At 37.7% G+C, this 25,284-nt stretch overlaps 4 protein-coding genes across 6 annotated transcripts in view; 2 read left to right on the top strand and 2 right to left on the bottom strand.

Moving 5' to 3' along the window:
* KPNA1 (karyopherin subunit alpha 1) overlaps positions 1-13,622 on the top strand; it is a 74,856-nt gene extending 61,234 nt beyond the window's left edge. The window contains exons 11-14 of the mRNA XM_057545705.1: positions 2,018-2,143; positions 3,796-3,923; positions 9,691-9,869; positions 11,293-13,622. Of these exons, the coding sequence (XP_057401688.1) occupies positions 2,018-2,143; positions 3,796-3,923; positions 9,691-9,869; positions 11,293-11,480 (621 nt within the window). The 3' untranslated portion in view covers positions 11,481-13,622. The remainder of the gene's footprint in view (positions 1-2,017; positions 2,144-3,795; positions 3,924-9,690; positions 9,870-11,292) is intronic.
* FAM162A (family with sequence similarity 162 member A) overlaps positions 1-25,284 on the bottom strand; it is a 71,250-nt gene that overhangs the window by 9,879 nt on the left and 36,087 nt on the right. The gene's annotated exons all lie outside the window — the stretch shown is intronic.
* On the bottom strand, positions 6,484-20,545 carry LOC130708134 (uncharacterized). Its single transcript, XM_057545708.1, has 2 exons — positions 20,195-20,545; positions 6,484-9,387 (listed from the first exon to the last, which is right to left on the bottom strand). The coding sequence occupies exons 1-2, from the start codon at positions 20,543-20,545 to the stop codon at positions 9,049-9,051; spliced, it is 690 nt and encodes a 229-aa protein (XP_057401691.1). The 3' UTR covers positions 6,484-9,048.
* WDR5B (WD repeat domain 5B) lies at positions 20,430-25,278 on the top strand. 3 transcript variants are annotated; one of them, XM_007175617.2, is made up of 2 exons: positions 20,430-20,502; positions 20,953-25,278. In XM_007175617.2, exon 2 carries the CDS (start codon positions 21,026-21,028, stop codon positions 22,013-22,015), a length of 990 nt encoding a protein of 329 aa, XP_007175679.1. In that variant the 5' UTR covers positions 20,430-20,502; positions 20,953-21,025; the 3' UTR covers positions 22,016-25,278. The 3 variants fall into 3 exon arrangements, with proteins under 3 accessions (XP_007175679.1, XP_057401690.1, XP_057401689.1); XM_057545707.1 differs by having other exon boundaries at positions 20,452-20,578; positions 20,953-23,366; XM_057545706.1 differs by lacking the exon at positions 20,430-20,502 and having other exon boundaries at positions 20,627-23,366.

The raw sequence follows: 25,284 nt of genomic DNA on the forward strand, positions 1-25,284 counted from the left end.
ACTAATGCCTTTTCATTCTTCAAGTCTTGCTATTAACATTTTCTCCGAGAAGCTGACTCTTAAATTAGGTGCTCCTTGTTTTGTTTCATCCATCATAGCATTTACCACACTGTAATGTAACTGTCTACTAGATTGTAAGCTTGTAGAGGTGGAACTGTGTCATTCTTGTTCATTTTTGTTGCTTCTACAATAGTCCCTGGCACAATGTATAGAGACTCAAAAAATATTTACTGAATAAATGAAGTTCTGAACCTATACATCTAGTTCCAACCTCTCTCAAGTTCCAGTCCCATGTCTCCAGTACCTGTCTCGCCTTCTCGTCTTGGTTTTTCCCATTTCAGTTAATGGTACAACTGTTCACCCAGTCTTGAAACTTTGCAGTCATATTTGGTGTCTCCATCTCTCACACTTTGTATAGCAAGTCAGCAGGTCTTACTGATTCTTAGTGTTTCTAGATCCACATCTGATTACCTTAGTTTGGGCCCTGTTTTCTCACATGCAGGGGTTGTTGCTGTACCTATCTTATTCATCCTCCTGCTCTCCCAGGCATTTACCCCTCTCAGTGTATTCTTCCTAATAACAGCTTAATCTTTCCTAAAATAACTCTGTTCACATTATTTTCCTCCTAGAAACAATGAGCTTCTTTAATGCCTGTGAGATAAAGAACCATTTCAGCATTTTTTCATTTCTAACCCTTCTGTCTGCTGTGTCCTCCCTCTTCTTTGCTTATGAAATCCTGTCTGTGTTTCAAGGTGTTTCCCCCCCACCCCCTCCCGTGAAGTGTTTTTTTCCTTACTACTCCTCCCCAGGTATTCTTTAACTTCTGACATGCTTATCTTCCACACCACATCTTTGGCATTTAAAAATGCTTTGTGATGTCTTTCACACTGTTATTTGGAAAGACTGTACCTGTTAAACCACAAGTTTTGTTATTTTTTGAGTTAATTTAATAGGCAAAAATTGGCTTCATTTTAATTTGCACTTCTTTTGTTACTTTGTGAGGTAATTTTCTATTAAAAATGTAGTTTCTCTTACCAATTTACATATTAAAGGCAGCAATGCTTTTTTCCGTTGCAACTACTTCTTCACATTGTGTGGTGTGCATTTTAATTTTCATATGAGTTTTTGACATGCAAAAATTTCCATTTGGTGAAATTTTAAGTTTTCCCCTATGATTTCTTCTATTGTTTTTATGCTTGAAAAGTCCTTCACTGTCCCCAAACCAGCTATTAACTAATACTTTCTTCTGCTTTATGGTTTCTTTTTTATATTTACTCTTTAAATAGGTTGCAGATTTATTTTACTAACTGTTTGGGGTTAAGAATTGATTTTTTAAAAATTTTCAACTAGTTGCCCCTTATTCTAGTACCATCTATTAAATAAGACTACCAGTCATTGGAGGAAGAAAGGATTAATATTATTACATACTTATTAATTCTTTATAAATACTTGTATTTATTTCTAGACTAGATATCCTATTCTTTTGTTCAGTGATTGATCTTGAGCCTGTCACATATTATTTTAATCGTTATAACTTTATGATTTTAGTTTCTGGTAGAGTAGATCTCCTTGTTCATGTATATTTGTCTTATCTTCCTCACCTTTGTAAGCTGTTTGATAGCTGGGGGCATATACTTTTAATCTTTGTATCCTATAAAGCGCCTGGTATACTTAACTAAGCATGTATTGATTCCTTGACTTCCAGGTAGAGAATTATCAGAAGACTTAAAAATCTGAGACCACTTATGAATTTCTGGCCACTTGATACATTTACCCAAAAGACATCTTAATGTGCTGTAGGCATAGGAAAGTGAATAAGGCATGTTGTGCCATATTTAAGTATGTTTAGCAGTTGTGAGTGTATGTAATGAAACTGCTTTGATAAAGTTATCTCTAAAATTTCAAGGAGAGATGTTGTTTCTTTGTCTGTATTTTCCGAAAATAAAGTCTTTGAGTTAAAGGTTTACTTCAGTTTGGATTAATACAATAAGTAAAATTTTCAAACTTTTTTCTTTAGGTAATTTTGAATTGCTCAGCTCTGCAGAGTTTATTGCATTTGCTGAGTAGCCCAAAGGAGTCTATCAAAAAGGAAGCATGTTGGACAATATCTAACATCACAGCTGGAAATAGGGCACAGATCCAGGTAATCTCATAGCACCTGTCTTTTTTTCTCTATTTTTATTAGTTAAGGTTTTTTTTCAGTCAGCCTTTAAAAGTATGTATAATTTTTCATTATTGCATTGGAGAACACTAATTTCCAATGTTGTCTTATTTAGTGTACTTCTTACTTTTTTTATCCAACATTATAGAGGTTAAATCTTTTGAAACTTACACTTAGGCCTTGGTTTTTTCTCTTTGCCTTTAATATTTGATGATTTGTCAAGATCTGAGAAATAGTATCTTGTATTTTCAAAATGTTTTGATGGACTTCATGCTAAACAGATTGGCTTTACTCTTGCCAAATAAAATATTTTTCTAGTGGACCCATGTGTTGGATTGCTTCAATTTTTCATGACTCTTTGGGGACCCAGTTTTCTCTAAATGGTTATCTGCCCTTTACTTTTGTCCTTGTATTAGTGGGAGAGTAATCCAAGTGAAAGGCTAAGCCATGGGCCAAATGGTTCAGAATAGGCCATGAGAAAGGCTGGAATAATGAGTTGGAAAAGATACACCATAGACGTATGGGACTTTGAGCTGAGTGGAATCATAGAGGTCATCTAACCCAACATTCTCAATTAAAGATGAAACTGAGGCTCAGAGAAATAAAATGATTTGCTCAAGGATACCTCTAGTTAATGACAGGACCAAGATGAAGCACCTTTCCACTAAATTTTACTGACTTTCTTCAGTGGTGTAATAGAAAGAGTTCTTGACCACGAAAGCATGGTTAGTCATCCCCAGGAGGCTGTCAGGGACTGAGATTGATAACTGTGGCATTTTATAGCATGCATCAGGGTGATTTCAGCTGTACTTTATTGTCTGCTACCACTAGGCTCTCATATAGAATTCCTCAGTTTTTTGATAAATGAAATGATATGAACCCATTTTAGGTTCTTGAGCTAAGGAGAAACATGAAGAAAGCAATTTGAGGAAGACTACTGTAGTATATGAGAGTGATTGAGTCAAAGTACTCTGTCTAAAGGCTATTCTGGTAATCTGTGTGGGAGGTGGTGGCTTGGAATAGAACGGTGGCAGTGCTAAAGGAAAGGAAAAGATGGACTTAGGACATTCTGAATGGAGACTGTAAAGGAGACTTGGTGACTGATTGAATTTAGAATGAATAAATAAATAAATATAAAAACAGCCTTTGTAAATGAGAGAGGTTTGGAAGGAGACCTGATACAAAGAGCAGACAATATGTTTAAGGTGGTTAGCAGATGTTAAGTAAGCTGTCAGCCACCTTGGGCTGGGGCCGCAGTGAGAAATGTGGACTGGAGAGGTAGAGCACACACGTGAGAGTGGATGCTATGAGAGAAATGAGAATGGCAGAGGAAAAGAAAGAAAATTGAACTTTTATAATTTGTTATGGTGAGTGGAACAAGAGAGAACAATAAAAGAGAAAAGAACCCAGGTAGAAAACTAGGAGATTACAAGGTCACAAACTCCAGGGAGGATGTTGTTAGTGATACTAAGTGTAGCCAAAAGGTTAGGGATAATGAGGAGTTAACTCCTTCCAGTTTATTTTTAACAGGGGAAGGGTGTCATTAGTGAAGCTAGCTGAAAAGTTATAATTAGTGTCATGAACAGTTTTACAACTCTTGTAATTTCCCTTTCCATTTAATTTTTTCATTCCAGACTGTGATAGATGCCAACATTTTCCCAGCCCTCATTAGTATATTACAAACTGCTGAGTTTCGGACAAGGAAAGAAGCAGCTTGGGCCATCACAAATGCAACTTCTGGAGGATCAGCTGAACAGATCAAGTAAGTACTAGCCAAGTAGTGTCTTGTAAATTAAAGGAAAATTACTGTCTCCCAATTAAGAATGCTCAACTCTAGCCTCTTTGAAGATTGTTCTCAGTTTCATAATTAGACTCAAGCATATATTTGATTCCTTATATTGCTCCCATTCTATTGCTGAAGATAATTCTGGGATGTGAGAAGGAACGCATAGTTGAGGTTTGAGGCGATCGAAATACTTATAGGGGTGGCTTGAGCCTACTCTCAAGCTGCTTGATCAAAAAACATCTTGGGTAGTCTAGAAGGTTACTTGTAGAATTCTTAGAGTCTAACTTTAATAGCTAACTCTTGCTATTTCTAGTTTAGATGTGTTAATAGTAGAATTGGACAGACTTGAAAGAGATGTATTGATATGCCTTAAAATAAAGTGCCAAATTCAGTAGAGGCAGGTCTCCTAAAGGACTATGTTATTCAGTAAAGGGAGAGGTCTGTGTATTAGCTTGAGACTTAAATGGCCCCTAGGGCAGCAACTTATAATCTTAATGGCTTGAGTAGGCATAAATATGGATAGGAATCAATTCCTCAAAGGAACATCATATAATCAGATGGTTAATTATGGATATATAAAGTATTTCAGATAGAAAAAAAAAGAAGAATGGAACCTAGACTCTTAGCCTGCGTTAACATTCTTTGGGGAATTCAAATGAGGAGAAGATGGTTACCAATGAGTGTTAAAGCATTAACCCCTTCTATATATGTAGTAGTATGGGGGAAACATAGCTACTTCTGATGTTGTCGCTTTGTGGGTTAAATGTAGGTGCTCAACCAATGCTGATTTTTTAGTGCTCTGTTGGAAATTTCAACATGAGAAGGTAAAGTAGTCCTAAGATTTCAGAAATTGATCAGAAAATAAGATTACAGAATATAAGTATGTACCTGAAATAATACAACTTAAATAGATTAACACATGCAGTAGCTATTTCGGTAAAGTTCATCATGGATAGGTTAGCCAAGGAGGACTTCAAGTGGTCTTCAGAGCATATTTGTATGGGATTGGGTCTTTTTTAACCTCCAAAGTTCCAGTCTGGGGTACTATGATTTTTAAGTATGCCACCACCAGATGGCAGTAATATGAAGTAATATAGAAGTTATTAGAACAGTAGATAGTTGTCTCATGTTCAAATTCAGATTTATAATTATTGTCACTATATTTTATACCAAATATGTTTTCTTAATTGAAATAGTGAAACTGTACATGTACATATTTTAAAGACATTTTAAAATACTATGGTATCTTTCATCAGAAAGTATTCAGGGGTATTTTGCTCTGTTAGAGAGGAATGGAATTCCTACTATCCCTTTTTACTATTCAGCATAGCTATTTATAATAATGAGAGTTAATTATCAGTCTCCTAGCAGTTTTTTCTTAACCGGGTAAAGAGTTATCTTGAAAGATTATTATAAAACTATTACAGTCCAAATTATAGAAAATAAGCTGTCTTTATTACTGATAAAAGACATCTGTGGGGCTTCTGCTTATTGTTGAGAAGACAAGATTTAGATGCAAGAACCAGTTAGAATAACTTAGGAAGTATTCATAATTTTAGGTTAAATACAATCAAATGCTAATACATACTATGGTTCTTAAAAATGAAGGATAAAGAATGTTACCTGGAGTTAAAGTTTCATGAAAGAGATGAAACTTGACATTTGGGTAGAGATTTGGCAATTTTGGAGGAGAGAGAATAGCATGAGGGAATATGCACAGTAAATGTTATTGGAAGAGGCAAATCAATCTTGCTACAGGTTATTCTTTTGCAGGGATGAGGAATTAAGTAATTGAGGGACTTTGAAAACTGGGATGAAGGCCTTAATCTTGGGCATTGGGAAGACTCTGGAGTGTCTTTAACATTGAGAGTGATATGAAGAAGATAGTGGTTTTTTGTTTGTTTTTTTAATTTGGCTGCGTCGGGTCTTAATTGCGGCATGCAGGATCTTTGTTGCTGCGTGTGGGATCTTTTAGTTGTGGCATGTGGGATCTTTAGTTGCAGCATGTGGGATCTAGTTCCCTAATCAGGGATCGAACCCTGGCCCCCTGCATTGGGAGCGTGGAGTCTTAGCCACTGGACCAGCAGGGAAGTCCCAAGAAGATAGTGTTTTGAGGAGAGGAAAGAGAGCAATTAAGATGCCATTGCAGTAGTTTAGTATACTGTGACGGCCAGAATTAAGATAATAGCTGTAGGGACTTCCCTGGTGTTCCAGTAGTTAAGACTCCATGCTTCCACTGCAGAGGGCACGGGTTTGATTCCTGGTCGGGCAACTAAGATCCCGCATGCTGCTAGGCGTGGCAAAAAAAAAAAGTGTTGTAGCATGAGGTATGGGTCTAGATATGGGAAAGAACCATCTGTAGGACTTGGTGGCAGGTTACAGATTGCAAAGGAAAGGAAAGAGCCAAAGATGACCGGAGAAAAAGGTGGTGCTGTTGATAAAAATTAGGACGCAGAAGAAGCAAAATCCTGTTTGAGAGAAATGGCTTTATTTATTTATTTAAATTTATTTTTGGCTGTGTTGGGTCTTTGTTGCTGCGTGCGGGCTTTCTCTAGTTGGGGCGAGCCGGGGCTACTCTTTGTTGTGGTGTGTGGGCTTCTCATTGCGGTGGCCTCTCTTGTTGCGGAGCATGGGCTCTAGGCGCATGGGCTTCAGTAGTTGTGGCACGCGGGCTCAGTAGTTGTGGCTTGCGGGCTCTAGAGCGCAGGCTCAGTAGTTGTGGCACGTGGGCTTAGTTGCTCCATGGCATGTGGGATCTTCCCAGACCAGGGCTCGAACCTGTGTCCCCTACATTGGCAGGTGGATTCTTAACCACTGCGCCACGAGGGAAGTCCCGAGAGAGATGGTTTAAGACACAGTGAGTTTGTTTTTCATCAGAAGAAATATTTGAGAAATATAATTCACTTTTCCAGATAGTAAATTCTTATGGACTAAATTTCCTTACCCAGAAAATTTTCTTAATGGAAGCCTTTTCTGCCACAAAAGCCAGCTAGCGTCAGTGACCAGTGATTGCTTTATCCAAGTGTTTGAAATACACCACCCATTGGAGCCAGTTCCAGACTTTAACCATAGAATTGTGCCTGTTTTCCAGTCATCTTTTCAAGGCTTCAGACTTTCCTGAGGAAATACTTCTTGCAGTGCTTTTCTCAAAGTAATATGACTTTCCAACTCCTATACAACCCAGGTCCTCTGGTGACCTGTTCTGCTTTTTGGTGCAAATTACTATCTTTGGAGAAACTTGCATCAGTAGTGAAATACCACTATGGTGGTCTTAAATCTCCAAAGATGAGTGGTTGCATCAGAAAACAGCACCTTAAATTCCTCTGATCTTGTAAGGAGGTATAATTTAAGTGGCTACAATTGGGAACCCAAAACTCATTTAATGAACTGTGCCATAATAATAATAATACCATATTTTTGCAAATATAAAACCTCACATCTTCAAAACTCTGGATTTACTTATTAGCACATTTTTGGGTAGAGTTTTATAATAAGAAAGTTTTAGTCAGTATTTATTCATTTAATTATATACAAGTTCTAGAAGCTTTCCAGAACTTAAAATTTGTTTTTAATTCTGAATCAAGTTTTCAGTACACTGGTTTTCATAATAAAAGTTTTCATAACCAGACAGTATTACAAAAGTAAATGAGGTTTCTAAAGGTGATGTAAGGATTAGAGGTTACTGAGCCAAGATTTCTAGATGGGAGAGAAAATCATATCAAGCATAGACCAGGATCAAGTTTGCAGACAATCTGGAGATTCTGAACAAATCTCTGAAATCCAGTTGGTGTTCTATAGACTTGCCTATATAGACCAGTGAAGTTTAAGTGCAGACATGTAAGCCATCTGTTTAATTAACTACTCTAAAATTTTGCTGGGGTTTAGTGACAGACTTAGTCTTTGATTCCCAGACTTTTCCAGTTGAGGAAACTGAGGCACAGAGAGATCAGATAACTTGTCCAAAGTCATCCAGCTTGTATGTAGCACAGCTGGGATGTAGTAGTGGTGGTTATCTCTGGGTACTTTTTATTTTTCTTTATGCTTTTCTGTTTTTCAAATTTGCAGCAACTAACATTTATAATCTAAAGAGGCTTGGTTTTGTTTTTTTAAGAAAAACAGTGAGAATTATGTAGATATGTTGAAGGAATGGTTAACAGTTTTTAGTGACTAAAAACTGTGGTGTAAAGGAAGGGGAAATGGTCAGAAATGGCTTTATGCCTTACCTAGTCTCTTTATGACTGACCTAGTCTATTCCTAGGACATATCATCTAAATTGTCAGTAAATATTTAAATAAAAGTACACACAATACTATTAAATTCATTCCTTTGTAAATAATAAAGCTAAATATTACATAAAACTTTTTAAAAAATTAAGCCTCTTTAAAGAACATTTTTAGACTTACAGAAAAATTGAGATAATACAGAGTTCCTGTATACTTCCCTCCCTTCTAAGTTTCTTGTAGTAAAATCTTGCTTTAGTGTGGTTACATTTGTTATAGTTAATGAACCAGTACTGATAAATTATTAGCTTAAGTTCATATTTTATATTAAGGATTATTCTTTGTGTTGTACAATTATAGGTTTTGATGAATGTTTCCACCATTGTAGTATCATTCACTGCTCTAAAAATCCCCTCTGCTTCACCTATTCATCACTACTCCCTTACTTCCATCCCTCAAATCCCTGGCAACCACTATTCTATTGCCTTTATAAAAGTTTTCTGTTTTCCAGAATGTCATATATTTGGAATCATATAGTATGGAGTCTTTTCAGACTAGCTTCTTTCACTTAGCAATATGCATTTAAGGTTCCTTCCCATCTTTTCATGGCTTGATAGCTCATTTTATTTATCACTGAATAATATTCCATTGTCTGAATGTACTACAGTTTATTCAGTCACCTATTGAAGGACATTTTGGTTGCTTCTAGTTTTTGGCAGTTAGGAATAAAGCTCCTGTAAATAATTCTTGTACAGGTTTTTGTGTGGACATAAATTTTCATCTCAATTGGGTAAATGTCTAGGAGTGTGATTGCTAGATCATATGGAAAGCTTTGTTAAAAAAACAAAAACAAAAACCTGCCAAGCTGTCTTTCAAAGTGGTTATCCTATTTTGCATTCCCACCAGCAAAAAAATGAGAGTTGTTTCTCCACATCCTTACGAGTGCTTGGTATTGTCAGTGTTTTGGATTTTAGCCATTTTAATAGATGTGTAGGGGCATCATTGTTTTGATTTGCAGTTCCCGAATGACATATTATGTTAAGTGTCTTTTCATATGCTTTTTTGCCATCAGTATATCTTTGTTGAGATCTTTTGCCCATTCTTAAATTCCTTGTTTTCTTATCTTTGAGTTTTAAGAGTTCTTTTACACAATAGAACTGGCTTGTTGGGCTTGTGCTGGCTTTAGCACCAAGTGTGTCCTTTTTCAGAGGTGTGGTTACCTATAGAAACAAAAATGAAATTAATCAAAAGTATACTATTTTGAAGAATCACTCATAGTCAAAGTAAGAGAGTATTACAGTTTCTTTGAGTCTAATAATTGTGGGAGGAAAAAAGAATGGTGATGGTGCCAGAGAACTTTTTTTTTTTTGTAGCTTTTTTTTGACAAGTATAGGTTGTATGGTTGAATGGGTGCCTACTTTTATTTCTACAGTGAATTTGAGGATTTCCCTTCTACCAATTTCATAAAAGTTTTATGAAATTAAAAGCTTTGTTTGATTAAATTGTTCTTTGTATTAATTTAGGTACCTCGTAGAACTGGGCTGTATCAAGCCACTCTGTGATCTCCTCACAGTCATGGACTCTAAGATTGTACAGGTTGCCCTAAATGGCTTGGAAAATATCCTGAGGCTTGGAGAACAAGAAGCCAAAAGGAATGGCACTGGCATTAATCCTTACTGTGCTTTGATTGAAGAAGCTTATGGTAAGATAGATTGTTTAATAGATGTCCTGAAATTATTTTTTTCCTTTTTCTCCATGCTTTTCTGGCTTGTCCACACCTGTCATTAGCAAACTCTTCCAAAAATTTGTTCTCTTATGAGTAATATTTAGTATGCAGAATTGGAAAAGAAGATGCATTGTAGATGTGAAGAGAAGCAAGTACCCTTTTAAGTTGAGCCCTTTTTACACTGGGCTGTTAGGATCTTCCATTCCCTGACTCTGCTTGCCATTGTGGGTACTTTTGTATTCTTACTAGTCCATCTGAGCCTCAAGAGCATCCATATCTACTGTAGACAACGCCCGACTCCACTCCTTTTCTCTTGTAAGATTTTAGAGTTCTGATTTTGAGTTGCATCCCCCAATTCCTGTGTTCCTTAAGTGTTCTTGACTGTAAAGGTTTCTAAGAGTTTCATTAGAAACAGTAGAGTCACTATCTGCCGTTTCGTTTCCTCATTCTTCCAATCTCAGTTCTAACTATAGTCTTAATCACTGGTTTACCACTGTACTTTAAAGTTCCCTAAGTGATTTTAATGCATAGCCAGGATTGAAAACCACTGCTCTAGGGTTTTTTATTCCTAAAATTGGAATTAGGGACCATAGGGCACATTCATCTTCAAATTTATCAGATAATGCAGAATTGTTTTCCAAAATGACTTTAACAGTTTACCATTTTTTAAAGGCCTGATTATAAAAACTATATTCCTGCTTAGTGTAAGAAATTTTGAAAGTATGAAAAGACAAATGTTCCTCTACCCAGATCTTTTGCCATAGAAGTTTTGTTAATTTTTGGATGTGTGTATATATATATATATATTAATATGGATACATATATGAATATGTATTTTTTTCTTTTGAGCAATGTTAACATTTCCAGTATCGCTGTAGCAGTTAGATTGCTTATGGCTATAGGTAAAAGAAAGCCTAGCTCAGATGTGCTTGAACTTACTAAAGGGAGGAGTATGTGTTAGCTGATTGTTCTGGTTAGACTTCTTAGTTTAAGCAATAGAAATTGATTCTGATTGATTTAAGGATATTACACATTTGTTGAAATGATATTGGATAGCTCAGAGCCTAGGTAGATAGAACCAGAGCAAATAATAAATTAGGCCACAGACACAGTCCCATAGGAGAACTTCTGTTCCTGGCCTTGGGCATAGGATGATGTGACTGTTATGGAAACGGCTACTTCTGGGGACTGGCTGTTTCTTGCACACACGTTTAAGATGTCAGTTTGCAACAGTATTATTCAGATGTAATCCCAGCAATATTTTCTATGTTGCTGCAAGATGCTTATGAGATATAGAGAATCTTCCTTTTATGTCAAGAAAAGAGACATGGCAAAATATAGTTTTATTAGAATTTCCAACAGATATACAACAGATTTTTTTTTTAATTCTTCATTCTAGGTCTGGATAAAATTGAATTCTTACAGAGTCATGAAAACCAAGAGATCTACCAGAAGGCCTTTGACCTTATTGAGCATTACTTCGGGACTGAGGATGAAGACAGCAGCATTGCACCCCAGGTTGACCTTAGCCAGCAGCAGTACATCTTCCAGCAGTGTGAGGCGCCTATGGAAGGTTTCCAGCTTTGAAGCAATACTCTGCTTTCATGTCCCCGTGTCAGACCAGGCTACCCAGTCAAGTCCTCTTGTGGAGCCCACAGTCCTCATGGAGCTAACTTCTCAAATGTTTTCCATAATACTGTTTGCGCTCATTTGCTTGCCTTGCGCACCTGCTCTCTTACACACATCTGGAAAACCTCTGGCTCTCTGTGGTGGAATACCCTTCTAATAAAAGGGTAACCAGAACGGCCCAGTCTCTTATGGAAAACCCTAGGCTTTGGAGATCCGCACTTATATATTATAGAGTCATGGGAATATACACATAATAATGTGGCTCCCTTTTTTTTTTGTGGGGGAAAAAAGAGGACTCCTCATTCCCTTTAACGTGGGAAAAAATACTGACATTAAAAGATGAGACTAAACCTTTATCTTGAATTTCACACAACTACTTGCAACAAGGGAGATGTTTAGACCTGTTGTGTACTTCAGAGTACTTTTCATGAGTTCTTCCACAGTGAACCCTTGGATTACCTGGTGGCTTTTTCTAGCCAAATTTGCATTAATCCTTACTGAGACTGGATGGTTTTCTTTCCTCTGTTGGCACCATTCTCCACAGATATTCAACCATCCGCTCCCTCACCTTCAGCCTTCAGTGAATGTGCTTTCTAGTTGTCAGGAATGCTGAAGAATTAACACTTTGACTCTTAAATGTGATACTGGTTTGAAGATTCCCTTAGAGCAAAAAGGAGAGGGGCACATATTAATTTGTATGGCTATTGCTTCTCTTTGGTCTTATGTGTCTTAGGATTTGGAAGTGGTTCAATTCTAATGCTGGTATGAAGATTTAGAATCCTTAGTGATCGAAACCGTATCCTGTAATTCAATAAACAAGTTAAAAACAAATAGAAAAAAAAAAGCCCTCTGATTTTCCCAAACTTAACCAGTGTGACTAGAGGCTGTGTTTCTGCATTAAAACAAATGTTTCAGGCTTTGTGGTCCTGATCAAGGTCCTCATTAAATTGGAGTTCACCCTAGGTGCTTTTCCTCTCTGTGACTGGCAAGTAACACATGCTTTTAAAGGTTACTTAGGGAATTCTTTTTTTTTCCCTTAGTTGGGTGCAGCTGGATTCTAATGTATTCATGCTGCACATAAGTAGCATCCTTATCTTAAATAACCATCTTCTGGACATGACCTGTTTAACCCAAATAAGGGCAGTGATCTTCTTCTTATAACCTCATTGTTCCCTAATCATTTCATTTCATCTCCTACTAGTACTACCCAGTCAAGTCCCCTCCATAAAATAAAAACAGTTCTACCTTCTGGCTCATTTAATGATGACTGCCATCTCTACCTGCAAATGGCGCTTCCAGTACTGTCTTCAGTGATCCACATTTGTGCTCAGACTGGGATGAAAAAATAAGCTTAATTGCCAAGAGAACTGCAACTGAGTTCAATACGACTTCTTGGTGCTAGCTGGCCATCTTGACTCAATGTTGGGATATACTATCAGAGAAGATGTTTTTGTTGATGTGCTGTTCAAAATGAATTCTGAAGGAAAAGTTGCTCACTTTTTCAGAGAATATCCTTTTATTAAACCTCTTTAATTTTGTCCTCTTCTAGAATTCATTATAACCCCAAAGCGTAACTATTTGGAAGTTCCCCTGACAAGCTGTTATATCTCTGGTAAATCCTGCTGAACTTTAGGGACATTCAGAGCTTTCATACCTCATCATGTTATTTAAGCAGCCAACTTATGTGATCTGATTTAAACTTTAAAAAATCCACTTCATTCAAAGTAGAAAGATACAAAGACAGAGGACATTTATCAGCCAAGCGTGTGATGCGTTTTTTGCCTCTAGTCTGTGATTGTGTCTGTGCTCTGGATGGATACCGTCTGTGTCTGTCTGTTACTGATGGAGCAGCCGCTGCAAAGCTAGTCAACTCCCATCTGTAACTGTTACTTTTTCTAGTGCTGCTTTGTGCTCAAAGAACATGTTAGTTTACTGCACTTGACCTGTAAAAGACTTTGATCCTTTGTAATTTTAGGGGCAAATTAGGTGGTTAATTTAAAGAAAAACTTTCAATGTTGCCTTTATATCACATTAAAATATAACTTCTTTCAGAAGGGTAATAGAAACACTCATTCATAGTAAAAATCTTTTTAGCTTTGACTTTTTCGTGGCTGAGTTTTTTTAAATTGTAAATTACTGGTAACGCATCATTTCTCTAGGATGTTTTAAATCATGTACCTTCTATTGGATAATTTAAAAAATTTCGTTTTGATAAACCAATTTGAATGGAAAAAATATAAAACAAAATTGTTTCCCCAAGTTAGCAAGAAGAGCATACATTGGGAATTTTTGCTAGCAGTTGCAGGTGTCTCAATGAATTAATTAAAACAAAGAAAGTCCATTTAACTAATGTCTATTTTCTGTCTAAAACAAGAGGAATTTATCTTGCTCGTGTCCTAGAAGTTCATGAGCCATGAGATACGAGCTAATTTTTTTTTTTGCAACGAATTTTTTTAAATATAAAAGTTGGAATTGATTAAAAGTTAAATCCCAGCATAACTGTTGTAACTGATAAAGCAGCCTTTTTGGTAATAGAATGACATTTAGGAGGTAGCTGTTGTCCTGTTTTTAGTTCTCTACCTGGCAGATTATATCAGTTTAGTTTCAGTTTATTGTATAATCTTATCACTAAGATGTTACTTATTACAAAAGCATGCTAATTTCAACACAGGAAAACTCTTCTGTAGTTTAATATATACTGATGGGGGGTGGGTGGGAAGTGGCTTGATTTTACTTTCCTCTCCTTTTCTTCCTCCTCCAAACTTTCAAAGTGTATTCTTTGAAATGAGAACTTTAGTGGGAAAAAAAGCATTGATAACATTTGGGATGTAAAGGCACTTTGTATCTGAAGGACCAGCAGGTAGATAACAGCCAGATTGAGAGACACCAAGAAAGGTAAAGATGATAGATACGAAGAATGGTGAGAATTAGGAGACAGAGTTCTCCATGGAACACTTTTAATTCATGTTGTCACTAAATAATTAGAACCCTTTTAAACTTAACTTATATCAGCTGTACTGTTTTTGAAAATTCTATTGCCCTAGGATAGTTCCTTCCATCTGCCAGATAAAGCTGAATGGGCTCAGGGTCATTTTTCATCGTTACTGTTACAGATATAAACTTTAACAGTTATCCCATAATAAATCTGAATTATTCCAGATTGTTGCTGACTTTGCATAAGAAAAAATATGTAGTATATTTTATTAATCAAACTTTGTCAACTATCCTTTGTTGTACATGGCCACCCACGGGCAACTATGAATTTACTTCTCTAGTGCTAAATAAATGTTTCAGTTATTTAATACCCCAATTTGGGGTTGCATTATGAAAGAGTTTTCCTCAGGTTGAAGAATTTTTCTTTCTCGCTAATGAATTTTGTGAACATTTTTATATCAATAGGCAAGTCATTATAGCTGTTGTTAAGGGCTTGGGGCTTTTTACATATATTAGAAATTGTGATGTCTAAGGGTGATTTTCACTAAAGAAAAGGGATCCACTTTTAGAAAGAGGTATTATTTGCTTTTCGTATTTATTTACTATGTTCTACCTCCTACATTCCAAAATTTGCTCATTTGCAGAGACAGGTATACCTATATATGGAAGTCTCAAATCTGAATTTTTTGCCATCTGAAGTTAACAGAACCATTTTCTTCTGTTGTGAGGTGAGCAGAGTAAATATATATCTACCCAGCTGAGAAATATTCTTGGCTATCTTTTTCTATCATCAAAAGTTAAAGTTACATATATATCTTTAAGAAGCTAAAGTAATTGAAGGCAGATATAGTACTACTAGTACAGTAAGTCTGCTCTAACTTGGAGAATATTCTATAGCATGCTTTATTGTCAGAAAAGGATAGGTAGTAACAATGGGTACCAGAGCATCAGAAGAATGTGTGATAAAGTAAAATAAATATTATATGCTGATTCTAAAAATATCAGATTGCTACTGGACATAAAATTCATCTGGAAGTTTGGGGTAAGAAGAAAGGATTAAGGGTAGATGAAGTTCCATTCTGTTTTCAGCTAGGGGTAGACAAGGAAGTCCCAGTCTGTTTTCCTACAGGTCACATAAAGGCAACTAGTCTATATGAACCACTGTTGTGTTCCAGGTGCCTGACTAAGTGAGGGCTTTCACTTTTCTCTCATTTAATCCTTCAACTGCTCTTTGAGGTGGATAATTGTCATTATGTTACAGTGACAAAATCAACACTTAGGAGAATTTACTTTGCCTCAAGGTCACAGCCCTTGAACACTGTCTAAAGGTGGGGAAAAGCCCTGCAGGTGTGTGTCTTGAAGAAAGCAGCAGTCACAGTGGTGGTGTTCTGTGCCAAGAATTCCCAGAACAAGACACCGCAACCACAGCGGGGCCAACTCTTGTTTTGTTGGGCCGTTCTTTCTTGTTCTTCCTTATCAGTCCCCTTGAAATGACTAAATCAGGTATGAATTGCTTTTAGGTTACATAATCTGGAGTGTAGACCCTCTCAGTCCAAACATCTTTCCCCTTCTGTGGTGCTAAAATTCTGTATGACCTGACAAGTTAAAAATAATATATAAATGATTGATTTTGAGTTTAGTAGCATAATGGCTAAACTCAGAAACATGTTCCATTCAACAAACTCAAATGTAGGAAGTACTGACAGAGAGGGAAAGGCTTTGGAACAAACAATGCTGCCATAGAAAGCAGTGCCATCCATGGATGTGAATTTAACACAGCTTACTTCCTAAAGGAGTGTCAACACAAGGAGTGTCCAAAATTTTAAAAAATGACCTTTTAATGTATGTTGTTGAGTATGTTCTGCGTACCTCGTCATTTTGACCACTCTATGTCCTTTTTCAAAGTGTTCTTACACTTTGATTTGGAATGGTTCTAATGATTCTTTGTACTTGAATGTGGTTGGTCAGGCCATGGATGAGTGCCTTGCACACAGTAGACATTCAATAAATATTAAATGACTGAAGGAATGTGCATCTATGTGATATTAGTAAAGGGTACTTGGTTACCAAAGAAAGCTCAAAGGAATTCCTTTATGCTGCTGTTTGAAACAAGGATTAACAACTCTTTAGTGTCTCAAAATTTAAGTGCTTTATATGTAGTTCCCTTTTCAGGAGACATAATTTGACCTGAAGTTTACAAAAGCAAACGCTGTCATAACACAGGTTTGTTATATTAAAACAAAAACAAAAAACCTATGCCTTCTGAGAAAAGTTAATGGGTATATTTTACAGGGTAACTAATATATAATCAACCCCATGTTTATATATACACCAGAAATAGCTCATCAGTCTCTTCTGGCATACTCTAAGAAGAAAAAATTTTTTTGCCAATTATATCCAACCAATGTGGAAGTGGTGGTTGCCTTACGCTATTAAATAGAGATTTTTCATTTTTACACATTGTATGTATTGCTGCATGAGAATACCTTCTTTATACATTCTTCCAATTTAAGTGACAAATCAGTAGAAACAGAAAGATGTATTTATTCATTCTGTGATTGCTTCTCTACCATTTTTGAGAGATTCCACTGACCAGGTATTTTTTCTGAAAACAAAACAAAATCTTAAAACAGTCTTAGTTCCTGCAGACTACACTGTTATCCATAGCACACAATTGTAGGGTTTACAAATTTATTAAGGCTAGCTTAGATGACTGTTGGCCCCTATTTCATTTGCCATTTTGAAAAAAAGTATTTTTCTAATTTTAAAATCAATAATGGTCATTTCTGTGATCTTGAATGTTTTTCCAAAGAATGAAATTACTCTAAATTCCTTTATCTATACCCACTTAACCTGAGGAAGCCAAAGGAGCCCAGCAGGTGTCCACAATATGGAGCACTGCCCTATCTAAAACACTTGGCCCCAGCATTATTTATGGGTAAGGAGAAAATAGAAACCCAGAAGACCACAGTGGTGGGCAGAGATCTGGGCAGGCTGGAGTGCAAATTAGCATACAAAGAGTGTAGAATCTTCCAAGATTAACTTCTGATAATGAGGAGAGCCCTCTTGGGAAGTCCACACTTACTGTTCTGGTTTGCTGGGGGCAGTCCCAGTTTTTAAATCAACACCTGTTAATTATTTTAGTGCCCCGTTTCACTTTTAAAAAGTCTCAGTTTAGATAAATTGCATGGCTACCCCATATTTAGCCCAAAGAGATGCTTGTATATTTAAATTGCTAGTGGTCTTAAGCAACTGGGTATGTATAGAGTTCTATTATGCCTGATTTTTGAGGTCTGGATTTGGTAATCAGTTGCTACGAAGGACGTCAGTCAAGTTGTTCCTTAGTATAAGAATCACTCCCAGGCCGTGTTTAAGGTCTGACACACATACCCACCTCCCACTCCCAATTTTTTTAGAATTAAAAAAAAATGACCCATTTGTGGCAATATTTCTTACAATTGCAACTTTACTGGGTGGCAAGGAGAATAAACCTTTCAACCACAGATGAGACTTTCAGTTCTAAAACTTCTATGGGAAATTTAAAGAAACTTTAATGGGAGAGAAACTTCCAAATCACCTATCTGGTGAAGGTTAAAATTTAGTAGCAAAAATACAAATCATTAAAAACGGTACCGAGTAAGGAATTTTGCTTGAGAGCCCCAAATGCAAATCTCTAGTTCTGGTTTCAGCCACTGTGGATTTACTTGTATCAGTATTCCCTATTTCTACACACTCCACAGTTGCTGACGCTCCCCTCCGCCCAAGGAAGTAAACTAGTGCTTTGTCCTAATCCATACAGACTACAGTATTAGGACTACATGTTAGTATTAGAACATGACTTATGAATAAAGATTTAACTAGTTATGTTCATAGCTGTTTCTTTACACGAGTTCCTGATGCTATTCATAAAAACACTGCAGACACCAAGAAATGAATTTTAATACTGAAATCTCTCAAATTTTGGGAAAATCTGACGCAAAATCATTTCTGGATATTTCTGTCAACACATTCTTAATTGTGTGCCCCCTCTCCCCCTCATGCTTGTGGTTATTTCTAGTGGGCTAAATATACTCCAGTACCAACACCCATCTTAGCCCTCAGACCATGTGTTTACCTTGTCTAATTGCCTTTCTTTACTCTGTGTTGGAAAAATACAGATTTACTTACATTCTTTGAAACAAAGCCTATGCTTTGTTCTGTGAAGTGCTTTTAAATTTATTTTTTAATGAGTTATTTAGAGTGTTTCTAAGCTTCCCAGTAAAAAATCACTCTAACCGTGGCAAATGGGAGGAGGAAAGGAGAGGGAGGAGGTGGAGTTTAATGAGATTAAGATAATGTATAAAAATGGATGCTTCAAACCATTTTAAAGATGCTCTTCCCATTCTCAGCACCACATTGTGTTTATACTGTTAATTTGCACTAGCTAAGACAATTCCTGTCTAAATTCCAAACTAGAGTAGTAGGGTCTTTAAGTAATGAGGTTTTTACAGTTTATTCTAGGTGATCTAGTTATGCTGTTGTGCCTTATAAAAGCAAGACTTTAAATTATCCCCAGTAAGTATACGACAGGAGACCCTTGGTTTCCAAATGCTTTAATTGGTGACTGACAGAAAACATCCTGAGACACATTTGCGTCTTCACTTCAACTGGCTACCAGGAAAACCTTTCAAACAACACTAACAGCCTCTGTTGGGCACTCTTTATTGCGCAATTACGATCGACTCTCTCTCTCTATATGGGTTACACATCCTCACATTCAACCAATCACAGATCAAAAATCTTCCCCCCAAAATCCTTAAAGTTCCAAAAAGCAAAACTTTAAATTGCTTCATCCTAGCAACTATGTACATAGCATTTATATTGTATTAGGTATTGTAAGTAATCTAGAGATGATTTAAAGTATAGGGAAGGATGTGAGTAGGTTATATGAAAATACTCCAGCATTTTATACAAAAGACTTGAGCGTCCAGTGGATTCTGGTATGATGTGTGACGGGGCGGGGGGGAGGGTGTCGTGGAACCAATTCCCTGTAGATGCCAAGGGACAGACTATACAGGACTGGAGAAACTAGTCAGGCTTCCATTTTTGGTAAACTTATTCTTGTTTAAAGAGTAATTTACACCTGAAAAGCATCTATCCTTCACATATTTCGCAGCCACTAATCATTTCTTAAAAGTAGGGAGGGCTGGCTAAAGCCTAGTTACGAGTAACCTTACACATTTCTTACCCCACTCCACCTTTTCCGTTCCAAGCACCTATGCAGATCTGAACTTTCCTTGACTTTGGAAATTTAAACCATAAGGAAGTGCTAAGACAAACGTCTGCTCATTTCCCCCGGCACTACCATGTCGGGCTACCTGGGCACTGGCCTTTAAAGGCCCCTAACACATATTCTTTATCCTTCCCGAAACGTTTAGGGAACACTTTTTAAATCAGAAGTCTTAACAATCTGGGCGTAAATTTAGCAACGTCCCCCTCGCCTACTTGCAGCCTTTCGTACCCGCCACCAGGCTCTACACCACAGCAGGTGGAGGAGAACAGAATGAAAGCCACCTGTGCAGCCGGAGCTTACGCAGAGTCATCGGCGCTGGGTGGGCCCCGGTCTGCTAAAAAACGCGCGGTCTGAGCGCCTTACATCCAAATGCGGGCTTAACCCTGCAGCTACGGGCATCGCAAAATTCAGTCCGTTCTCGTCACACGGTTTCCAAAAAGTAATGAATGTTCTTCGAAATACTCACTGCTTCCCACGCTAGCCAGTGAGGTATCGTAGAAGCCTTGTTCGCTCTCCCTCTCGCCCAAGAACGCAGCCCACTGCTCGCGCGTGGAGGGCAAGGGCAAGGATACAGAAGGCCGGAAGAAAACCTCAGGACTTTCTTTTGCGCAAGCGCAAGGGGGCTTCCCCCACAAGTCACCTCGGTTCGGAAGTGGGGTGGAAGGGGCACCCTCTGCGCATGCGCCCGGCTGTGCTGCCCCCGCGTTAGTTCGCTACGCAGCGGTGTGGAGAGTGAATCGCAGGCCTGGACCTCAGGGAACCGAGCCCACGCAGGTTTTCGCTTAGCTTCTGAAATCTGTTTAAAGCGGTGATTCATTCATGCTCAAGTAGAGTACCTAAAGTCTGGCGGGTAGGGGTGCTCAGTAGTCTCAAACATTTCAGAGCTGGGGGGAGGAGCGGTGAGAAATACTTTCTGTAGATTCCCACCCCCCCTCGCCCCACCCCTCCGCGTGCAGCTTTGGACCGCTTTATACATTCGCAGAATACCCAGCAGTAATACCTTACTTGCCGACAGCGCACAGGACCCTTTTAATAGTATTTCTCAAGTATTTGTTTACAGAGGAAGAAGCGAGGAAAAACTGAAGCGGTCCAAGCCGTGCTGCTGTATCAGTATATATTGTAGTTTAAAAACGATCCAGAAATTGTCACTAAAAGACCGTTTTTTAGTTTGTTGATTTTTTTGTTTTTGAGTCCGATGTTTTTTATCTTCATTTTACTGGACAGAAGGGCCAAAATACTGGCTGCCTGGTTCAGGACCGGACATCTAGCCAGCCTACAGACTTGGAGCTTCAGAGTCATGACTACAAAGGAGTCAGGAGGTGCCAAAGCAGAGTCGGCTCTCTCTTCATCAGCCAATCCGAGCAAGCGTGTGTCTGAAAAACCAAACTATGCTCTGAAATTTACTCTGGTGGGACATACGGAAGCAGTATCATCAGTTAAGTTTAGTCCTAATGGAGAATGGCTGGCAAGTTCTTCTGCTGATAAAGTAATTATAATTTGGGGCGCCTATGATGGAAAACATGAGAAAACACTTAAAGGACACAATTTGGAAATATCAGATGTTGCCTGGTCATCAGATTCCGGTCGTCTTGTTTCTGCCTCAGATGATAAAACTCTAAAGATTTGGGATGTGAGATCTGGAAAATGTTTGAAAACGCTTACAGGGCACAGTGATTATGTTTTTTGCTGTAATTTCAATCCACCATCTAACCTCATCATTTCAGGATCTTTTGATGAGAGCATGAAAATATGGGAGGTGAAAACAGGAAAGTGCCTTAAGACTTTGTCTGCTCATTCCGACCCAGTTTCTGCTGTTCACTTTAATTGTAGCGGGTCCCTGATAGTGTCAGGTAGCTATGATGGTGTCTGTCGAATCTGGGATGCTGCATCAGGTCAGTGTTTAAAAACACTTGTTGATGATGATAACCCTCCTGTCTCTTTTGTAAAATTTTCTCCAAATGGTAAATATATTCTCATTGCAACTTTGGACAATACTCTTAAACTATGGGATTACAGCAGAGGCAGATGCCTGAAGACATATACTGGTCACAAGAACGAGAAATACTGCATATTTGCCAGTTTTTCAGTTACTGGTGGAAAGTGGATTGTGTCTGGTTCAGAGGATAACCTGGTTTACATTTGGAACCTTCAGACTAAAGAGATTGTACAGAAATTACAAGGCCATACAGATGTCGTAATCTCAGCAGCTTGTCATCCTACAGAAAACATCATTGCGTCAGCAGCATTAGGAAATGACAAAACAGTTAAATTATGGATGAGTAATTAAACCCTTTAGAAATCAAGTAGTAGAGTCAAATCGGCCAAAAAAAAAAAAAAAAAAGGTTAGGTATTATAAAAGATGGTTTCCTCTCAATTTTGGAATGGTTTTGTATTTTTTTTAAAACATTGCCTTGAATTACAAGATTTTAAGACCTCAATTTGCAAAGCAACACAGTTGGAAAAGCAAGTCTAGATCCCAGGGCTTCTGACTTTAATCTTGAGGTCTGTTATTAATCTCTTGTGTCTGTCCTTGAGCAGATTCTCATTCTGTTCCTCTCAGTGACTATTCTAGAGGATCACTGTATTTGACAAAAATTTAGAAGTAAGGCTCACAAGACAGGATGACTGATTAAATGAGGGTAGCAATGGAGTCTGGAATAACTCCAGGGTGTTTGGTTTGGGCGAGCAGATGAATTAAGAGAATAAGCCTAGGATGGTGGTGGATTGGAGATTTATGTCAGATGCCACTCACACACTTTAAGTGATAGCCTACACGATGGGACGTGAAATGGTCCATGGAATCAAGTTTGTAAATTGGGAAAAATAAGCAATGGTTGTGTTTGTTCTGAGAGTCTAAAAGTTTTAAGTTTTTATCAAAATAAAAATAAACCAGAACAAAATTATAAAGGCATTTTACTGAAGGACCTCTCACTACCTTGTCAGACTGCCCTCTCCTGATTCTCAGGGCAAGCTCAATGTCTGTATGAGGCTGCTCTCTTTCATTAGGTCTGACCTAACCCTACCCATGCTACAGACTCAGTTCAGAAAATCACCACTTTGTGTAACCATCAGTGGCTGCCTGCCTGACAGCTAAATTCGCTTTTCTTGCTTCTTGCTATAGCTTCTGTTATAAAATTCAAAATGTATCATTTACCAATTTGTGTTGTAATGGTTTCATGGGCCATGTGTCTGGTAAACTATGAGCTCTGCGGAGTCAAGTATGTTTTATTTATCTTTGTATTCTCACTTTTTGTATATAGGAGGGACTCAAGTAATGTTTGATGAATGACAATGAATTATACCACCATCACAACTTCATTCCTTACCTGCTTTCAATAAGTTTTCGGAGTCAATTCCCTATACTGTTACTTTTGTTGATTAAAAGTATCTAACCAGGGCTTCCCTGGTGGCGCAGTGGTTAAGAATCCGCCTGCCAATGCAGGGGACACCGGTTCGAGCCCTGGTCTGGGAAGATCCCACATGCCGCGGAGCAACTGGGCCCGTGAGCCACAACTACTGAGCCTGCGCGTCTGGAGCCTGTGCTCTGCAACAAGAGAGGCCGCGACAGTGAGAGGCCCGCGCACCGCGATGAAGAGTGGCCCCCGCTCGCCGCAACTAGAGAAAGCCCTCGCACAGAAATGAAGACCCAACGCAGCCATAAATAAATAAATAAATAAATTAAAAAAAATAAAAAAAAAAAAGTATCTAACCATAGCCTCACATGTTAACTTTATTCAAACAGGGCTTACAGGAAATATAAAGTGGAAAATGTTTTCTGCCCATTTTACCTAGAGAGACATGATAAACATGAAAAAATAATCTAGGAATTAAGCAAAACATAGTACAATGATCACTTAATTGAAAGTAGGTATTATAGAATACAAAAGAAGACGGTTTTGCCCTTGTTGCTTTTAATAGTGCTCATGAAATATTTGCTTGACAAGTTGTAAGCAATATAAGATAGTAGAGTTACTAGTAGGTGAGTGACTGCTAAGAAGTTAATAAGTGAGGGTACTGGGAGAAGTGGGATTAGATAGGGGCAGGTCCTAAATACTGGTCATGAAATTTATATTTAACCCAAAAAGAGGTAGTCACTATAAGTTATTGAATAGGAGAGTTGACACAAAATGAGAAATGATTATATAAATTCTTGCTGCATGGTAGCATTTTTGAGCTTTGACTTAATCATACATTTTATTACAATGTATCTCCAAGATACAACACTTTAAAATGCTTCTTTACAAGTTAAAAATGGTATTGTTCTATGAAGAAAGATAATACACTTTTAAAAAGAAGTACATTAGATTTTACCCATATTTAAAACCCATATTTAGATAAGATGTAACATGTGTTCCAAAATAATCAAGAAAAACTAATCTGCTAAAATGTATACAAAGCAATGCTTTTTGATGATAAATTTGCAAGTGATAAAAATCGAAGAGCTTGATATCTAAAATGAAGCTAAGGTCAGAGTACTGTGAAGTATATAGACAGACACAATTAACATCATCAGATAGATTATGAAGCTGTCGGTAGAGTGGTGCATTACATTTTACCGCGTATTTTATTAAACCAAATTCCCAAACAGCTGCATACATTACTTTTTAATCTGCTATAACCCTCTGAAGAGAACCAGCAGGTTGGGATGTTTATGCGGACCTGCCATCCGTTAATACTATTGAAGCACATGAGAATAAATGAAATACTTAAATAGAAACCAGCATCCATACCTAAGTGTGAGACAACTTGGCACCCTCGTCGAACTGTAAATAAGATACATACCAGATGCAAATGCTTATTTTTCAACACTAATTTAATAAGAAAATGCATTTGACAGATTTGCATAACTGAGAAATTTAGTGTAAAGGCAGAAAGAAAAGGACCGGTTGGGAATTGTAAGCCATGGAGCAGAAGAGGTGACTGTGCTGGCCCCAAGCAACTCCATGGCGCTGGGATTTCAAAATCCTCAGAAACTTGTGGCCAGACCTCCATCATCACCTTGCCGGGACTTTTTCAAAGACTGTTCTCCTAAAAGCCTCTGTCTACCAGCACGCCTGACAAAGGCATAGTGTGGTCTCGCTGCTGCCCAGGGCTCTTGAGAAACACCAGGGCATTTGGGAAGGTTAGCGCTCCAACGTGCACCTGGGCAGTGTACTCAGCTGGCCCTCCTTATCGCTTCAGAAATGAGGACACAGAAGAGAGAGAAATGCAGAACTAGAAACCATTTGGCTTCCGGGGAGATGTCACTTTGGTAATGGGAATTAAAGTAAGATACGGGACCTGACTCTCTAAAGAAGAGTTAATATTAAAGTTCAAGTAAGTTGTCTCACTTTTCATTCTTTCATTTTCTCAAAAAAGCTGAGGCTGCATTTAACCTGGATCAAAGCCGTAAAATATAGACAAGTCATTTCTTTAAGAAAATTTATTTGTAGCTCTAGAGCAGAATTAGGGAACTCATACCACATTCATTTTAATAAGGCCTGTTACTGCAACATTGTTTCTAGATTTTCAAAATCCAGCCAACATGGATATCTCTGCTACTCTGTTTTGGCCTTC

This window comes from Balaenoptera acutorostrata, chromosome 4 (assembly GCF_949987535.1).
Source record: "Balaenoptera acutorostrata chromosome 4, mBalAcu1.1, whole genome shotgun sequence".
NCBI lineage: Eukaryota > Metazoa > Chordata > Mammalia > Artiodactyla > Balaenopteridae > Balaenoptera > Balaenoptera acutorostrata.